Source organism: Penaeus chinensis, chromosome 32 (genome assembly GCF_019202785.1).
Source record: "Penaeus chinensis breed Huanghai No. 1 chromosome 32, ASM1920278v2, whole genome shotgun sequence".
In the NCBI taxonomy this organism is placed as follows: Eukaryota; Metazoa; Arthropoda; class Malacostraca; order Decapoda; family Penaeidae; genus Penaeus; species Penaeus chinensis.
Genome location: NC_061850.1, coordinates 13871951 through 13879450, shown reverse-complemented (window position 1 = coordinate 13879450; position 7500 = coordinate 13871951). Strand labels below are relative to the sequence as shown.

At 41.4% G+C, this 7500-nt stretch overlaps 1 protein-coding gene across 1 annotated transcript in view; it reads left to right on the top strand.

Moving 5' to 3' along the window:
- The first annotated feature begins 1841 nt into the window (after window positions 1-1841).
- LOC125042439 (proline-rich extensin-like protein EPR1) overlaps window positions 1842-7500 on the top strand; it is a 7417-nt gene continuing 1758 nt past the window's right edge. The window contains exons 1-3 of the mRNA XM_047638072.1: window positions 1842-1863; window positions 2010-2231; window positions 2524-3520. Coding sequence (XP_047494028.1) covers window positions 1842-1863; window positions 2010-2231; window positions 2524-3520 — 1241 coding nt within the window. The remainder of the gene's footprint in view (window positions 1864-2009; window positions 2232-2523; window positions 3521-7500) is intronic.

Here is a 7500-nt window from a genome sequence, read left to right as displayed (position 1 = left end):
TCTCTCTCTCTCTCTCTCTCTCTCTCTCCCTCCTCTCTCCTCCTCTCTCTCTCTCTCTCTCTCTCTCTCTCTCTCTCTCTCTCTCTCTCTCTCCCTCTCTCTCTCTCTCTCTCTCTCTCTCTCTCTCTCTCTCTCTCTCTCTCTCTCTCTCTCTCTCTCTCTCTCTCTCTCTCTCTCTCTCTCTCTCTACTGGAATGGTTAATTTCGCTTGTGCGTGCAGCTGTGTTTGCGGGAATGCTGATAGTTATGACGAAAGCTGTTTTTTTTTTAATTCTTTTTATCTCTCTCTTTATCTTATTATTTGTGTGTGTGTTGAATGAGGGTAATGGTAATAATGGTGCTAATGGCATGGTGGGAAAGATGGTAGAACCTATGACATATATTTGTTATTTTTCTCTTGTAAAAAAAAAAAAAAAAAAAAAAAAAAAAAAAAAAAAAAAAAACAATACTTAGTATTTAATGAACATTGGAATAGCATCCAATTGGTGTATAAATGGAAGCCAGCAACAAACAAACAAACACAAATAACACAAAGTTGGAAAAAAAAATAATTATCATTATTATTCTTATCATTATCTAACATCCTTGTCCTTAATATCCTTCATTATCATTATTATCATCATTATTATCACCACCACTGTTATCATTATTATCATTTCTTATCATACCACTGTTATTATCATTTTTATCCTTATCCTTATCAAACCATTGTTATTATCATCATTATTCTCGTTATCATTATTATCACTATCATTATCATTATCATCATTATCATTTACATTATCTTTAACATTATTATTACCAATATCATTATCACCATCATTGTTATTATCGTTATAATCAATATAATCAATAAAGACGTTTTAACTTTACACATATCAAGTAACTGTAAAAATAAAAACAGTCCCCCCTTTTTGTTACAGAAGGGATACGAACTCAAACACGTTTTCTAATTTTTAGTCAGACGAGCAGAGCAGATTATCTCCGTCGCCGATCCCGCTAAATCCCGCACGTTTAGATCTAAGGATAATTCGTGTTATGGTGATTATGGTAATGGTGCTAATTCAGATGGTTGGTTTAAAATGATTCTGGTTTTATTGAGTAATGGTTCATAGTATGGCGGCGACAATAATGAGAATATCATGAAGAAAGTGATTATTCTTCCTTTACTACTGCTATGGCAAATAATGTGATATTGAATTATAAGCATTAGTCTTTCCCTTTTTCCCTTTTTCCCTCCTCCTTTCCTCTTTTTCCATTTCTAGCTCCTCCCCACTTCCTCCCCACACCCTTCGTTCTCCTCTTCCTCTTTCTCTCACTTTCTTCCACTTTCCTTCTCCTATTCCTCCATTTCCTTTTTCTTCTTCTTTCTCTGTCCTTCCATCTTTGTCCTTAATATCCTTCCTATCTTCCCTACCCCACTTCCTTCCTTCCCTCTCCCTTTCTCTCTTTCTTCTCCCTCTCTTCCACTTCCCCCTCCCTTTTCCCATGTCACCCCTCGAATAATAATGATAATAATGATAATAATAATAATGATAATACTATTAATGATAATAATAATGATAATAATAATGAATTATTAATGATAATAATAATTAACAATAATAATAATAATAATAATAAGAAGAAGAAGAAGAAGAAGAAAAAGAAGAAGGAGAAGATGAAGAAGGAGAAGAAAAAGAGGGAGAAGAAGCAGAAGAAAAAGAAAAAGAAGAAAAAAAAGAAGAAGGAGAAGTAAAAGAAGAAGCAGAAAAGAAGAAGAAAAGAAAGAAGAAGAAGAAGAAGAGTCAAACACCCAAGACCCGGTCCATAGGAGGCCTGGTTCTTCTAGAAGGTCCTTGATGCCGGGAGGCTGTGAAGAAGGTGAGGAGAGTTAAAGAAATCGATGTGGGTGGGATGCACCACGGCCATGCGGACAAACACGCCCGCCCACTCCTACAACCCGCCCACTCCTACAGCCCGCCCACTCCTACAACCCGCCCACTCCTACAGCCCGCCCACTCCCTAAGACACTCCTACAACCCGCCCACTCCTACAACCCGCCCACTCCTACAGCCCGCCCACTCCTACAACCCGCCCACTCCTACAGCCCGCCCACTCCCTAAGACACTCCTACAACCCGCCCACTCCTACAACCCGCCCACTCCTACAACCCGCCCACTCCTACAACCCGCCCACTCCTACAGCCCGCCCACTCCCTAAGACACTCCTACAACCCGCCCACTCCTACAGCCCGCCCACTCCCTAAGACACTCCTACAACCCGCCCACTCCTACAACCCGCCCACTCCTACAACCCGCCCACTCCTACAACCCGCCCACTCCTCCAGCCCGCCCACTCCTACAACCCGCCCACTCCTACAGCCCGCCCACTCCCTAAGACACTCCTACAACCCGCCCACTCCTACAACCCGCCCACTCCTACAACCCGCCCACTCCTACAACCCGCCCACTCCCTAAGACACTCCTACAGCCCGCCCACTCCTACAACCCGCCCACTCCTACAGCCCGCCCACTCCCTAAGACACTCCTACAACCCCGCCCACTCCTACAACCCGCCCACTCCTACAGCCCGCCCACTCCTACAACCCGCCCACTCCTACAGCCCGCCCACTCCCTAAGACACTCCTACAGCCCGCCCACTCCTACAACCCGCCCACTCCTACAGCCCGCCCACTCCCTAAGACACTCCTACAACCCGCCCACTCCTACAACCCGCCCACTCCTACAACCCGCCCACTCCTACAGCCCGCCCACTCCTACAACACCGCCCACTCCTACAGCCCGCCCACTCCTACAACCCGCCCACTCCTACAACCCGCCCACTCCTACAACCCGCCCACTCCTACAGCCCGCCCACTCCTACAACCCGCCCACTCCTACAGCCCGCCCACTCCTACAGCCCGCCCACTCCTACAACCCGCCCACTCCTACAACCCGCCCACTCCTACAACCCGCCCACTCCCTAAGACACTCCTCAGCCCGCCCACTCCTACAACCCGCCCACTCCTACAGCCCGCCCACTCCCTAAGACACTCCTACAACCCGCCACTCCTACAACCGCCCACTCCTACAACCCGCCCACTCTACAGCCCGCCCACTCCTAGAACCGCCCACTCCTACAACCCGCCCATCCTACAACCCGCCCACTCCTACAACCGCCCACTCCTACAGCCCGCCCACTCCCACAACCCGCCCACTCCTACAACCCGCCCACCTACAACCGCCCACTCCTACAGCCCGCCCACTCCTACAACCGCCCACTCTACAGCCTGCCCACTTCTACAAGCCGCCCATTCCCTAAGACACTCCTACAACCCGCCCACTCCTACAACCCGCCCACTCCTACAGCCCGCCCACTCCTACAACCCGCCCACTCCTACAGCCTGCCCACTTCTACAAGCCGCCCATTCCCTAAGACACTCCTACAACCCGCCCGTTCCTGAAATCCCTAGGCCCGCCCACTCCTTCAGCCTGCCAATTCCAACAGGCTGCCCATTTCCTGAGGCCGCGCATTCTAAGTGGTCGCCCTCGTGTAAAACTGCCCGCTTTCGGAGGCCGCCCACTCTAAGAGGTCACCTTGTCATTGTTATTATCAGTATCTATATTATCAATAATGATAATTATTAGCATTTTACTTTTTGTCATCGTTATTGTTATTATTGTTATTGTTGTTGTTATTATCATCATTGTTGCTAGTACTACTACTATTCATATCATCATTACTGTTATATTCACTATTAATATTCATTGTTATTATTGTAATTATTGTTATTATCATTATCATTATTATTATCACTACTAGTAGTAGGAGTAGCACTCTTTTATCATGATTATTGCTGTTAATATCATTTCCATTATTATCATTATCATTATCATCATCATCATTATCATCATCGTCATTGTTATTGTTATTGTTATCATCACCATCATCATTATTATTATTATTATCAATTATTATCATTACCATCATTATCATTAATATCATCATTAATATTAATTTTATCATTACGATTATTTTCATTATTGTTGTTGTTGTTGTTGTTGTTGTTGTTATTATTATTATTTTTATTATTATTAGCAGTATTATCATTATCATTACTATTACTGGCATCATTACCATTACATTACTATTATTATTATCATAATTATCACATGCGTGTCTGTGAACATAACTCATGTATGTGTCCGTGCCTGTGCACATGTCCGGAAACACTGTACGTCACTGTACGTCCGTGTATGTGTGTTTGTGTGCGTGTTTCGTGTAAGCGCCGCTAGACACGTAAGCCTCCCAGAATGGCTTCGTAAAATGAGTGTAATGAAATGAGAATTTTCAGTTTGTTTCGCCTTTGTTCCGAATTGCCCGCCGGATCGAGGGCGTTGCGGGAAGGAGATGTCTGTTTTAGTTTGGTTTATGTTATTTATGTGTCTGTCTGTCTGTTTGTCTGTTTGTTTGTCCGTCTGTTTGTTTTGTCTGTCTGTCTGTCTGTTTGTTTGTCGGTCTGCTTGTTTCGTCTGTCGGTCTGTCTGTTTGTTTCGTCTGTCTATCTATTTGTTTCGTCTGTCTGTCTGTTTGTTTCGTCTGTCTATCTGTTTGTTTCGTCTGTCTGTCTGTTTGTTTCGTCTGTCTGTCTGTTTGTTTCGTCCGTCTGTCTGTTTGTTTCGTCTGTCTATCTGTTTGTTTCGTCTGTCTGTCTGTGTGTGTGTCTGTCTGTCTCATTGTTTGTCTGTCTATCTTTTATTGTTTGTTGGTCTGTTAATCATTCTTACTTATTTATTTTCTTATCTACTGGTTTATTTTCCCACTTACTTATTCATTCATTTGTTTATCTATTCATTTATTCATTTATTATCTTATTTATTCATCTATTTATTGAAGATTGTATCTATGCATGTTTTATTTGTTTATTTTTTGTCTGTGTTTATCATAAATTTTATTATACATCATCGTTCTTTATCATATAGTTTATTCTGATATGTTTTTTGATAAGAGTAAAGGGACCATGGTTATAAAAAAAAAATGCTTTATTTCCTTAGTATAGAATCGTTATGTACAGTAGAAAAAATATATATATAAATGCAAAAAACGAGCTAAGAAGTATTGGGTTAAAAAGTCATAGTGGTAGAAGGAAATATAAAGGGATCATCATCACTTTTAAAACAATCTGAATGCATACAAAGTAAAAACAAAAGACGAAATACTCAGGGAAGGAATGCTATTTAATTTCTTTCGGTGAGTTTATCTTCTAGTGACGAAGGTGGTGGACAGAGCAACTTGGGGAGAAACTTCAGGAATGAAGAAGAGGAAGAGGAAGAGGGAGAGGCGAGGAGAGCAAAGGGAATGACGTTGATGAATAAAACATATATATGTATTAGAAAAGAAGAGGATATTGATGGAAATAAGTATAAGGAAGATGGTTGAGGAAAGAGGAGAGGGATGGACGCGGGGGAGAAAGGGAGAGGAAGAAGGGAGGAGGAGGAAGAGGAGGAAGGAAAGGAAAACGATGGAAGGAGGGAAAAAAAGAGAAAATGGGATGATAAGGCGGAAGAAGAAAACGAAGAAAGACGAAAGAAGAAAAGAGAAAAACATCAGGTACGAAAATGAGAAACAAGAAAAAAAAGAAAAAGAACCAGGAGACAAACAGAAAAAGAAGAGGAAGAAAATGAAGATAAAAAAGGAGAAAAAGACGGTGACATGGAACAGACGAAGAATAGAAAGAGAGGAAGAAAGAAAGAAGAGCATCCAGACATAATATACAGAGACGAAAGCCCGCCACCGGCACGAGAACTCCATCATGCGCACGATAATATCTCCCGCGACAAACGACGTCAACAACAGGCGAAGAACACCCAAGTTGATGTACGATAATGCTCAAAATGTCGAAGTGTGGAACGTCAAAACTGTTTTCCCTCTTTATCTCTCGCTATTTCGCCTCGCCTCCGCCGCGAAGGACACACGAGAGAAAACTGATAATGAGGAGAGGCGAGGAGGGAAGGGAAGAGAGACACGCACGCGGGAGAGGATCAATGAGAGAGGCATAAACTCTGCAGTGTTTCCTGCCTTTCCTTCAGGTTGGGGCGGCCTGGTCCCCATTCTTCCGCTTTCTGTCTGTCTGTTTAAGAGTCTGTCTGTCTCTGTCTTTATCTTTCTCTGTCTCTGTCTTTATCTGTCTCTGTCTTTATCTTTCTCTGTCTCTGTCTTTATCTTTCTCTGCCTCTGTCTTTGTCTGCCTGTGTCTCTGTCTCTATCTTTGTCGGTCTGTTTTCCTCTCTCCATCACCTGGCTGTTTAGTTATGTATCTACCTACTGCTGTTTCTATTTCGTCTTGTCTGTCTGTCAGTATATATATCAAGCTAGCGTGTTTGCTGTCTGTCTGTCTACATCTTTATATTTATCACTGTCTATCTATCTATCTATCTATCTATATATATATATAAATATATATATATATCAGTCGTCTCAATCATATCATAATTATATCTATCTGTTTATATATATATATATATTGTTTATATATACATACACACACACACACACACACACACACACACACACACACACACACACACACACACACACATACACACACACACATATATATATATATATATATATATATATATATATATATATATATATGAATATACATGTGTGTGTATATATGTAAATATACATGATGCATATATATATAATATATATATATATATTTTATGTATGTATTTATATATTATATACATACATATTTATATATATAAACTACTTCCTTGCTCTCTCTTTCCCTTCGCCTACTCAAAATCTTTCTCAGTCTTCCTCTCCATGTACTCGAGCTGCACTGCATTGCACACAGCACAGCGCAGTGCAGCATAGCATGCAAAGCTGAAATTACACACGAGACCTCGCGACTCAATGATGCGTTCGACTCTTAAGGAAAAGAACAAATGAACCGAAGAACGAGCAAAGAACAGAACGAACATTCGGGAAGGGAATGGGTAGGGGGGAAGGGGGTTGAAGTCTTCCGAAGTGTAACGAAAGTGAAACAAACTGTGTCGGGTCGCGTGTCATTATAGACATTTCGTGGAGTTATTCACTCGGACTTTGACGGATGAAGTTTACGAGTGGGCACTGTTTGTGAGACTTTGGTCGTGGGTGCTCGCAAATCCACGAGGTACACACGGAAATGCACACAGGCAAACACGTACACATATAACATAGTCCACAGGTACAAACACAAGCACGCACACACAGTTACATACATCCCTGTATTTTGCTATAACAAATTATTTAAAAAAAAAAAAGCAGGAAAAGTGTTGAAGAAAAAGAAAAGCAAAAGTTATGATCATCGTTATTATGATTATTACTAATATGAATTATCATTATTATTATCATTATTATTTTATTATCAATATTATAATTTTAGTTATTATTATTATTACTATCATTGTTATCATTATCATTATCATTGTTATTATTATTATCATTGTTGTTGTAGTTTTCTTATTG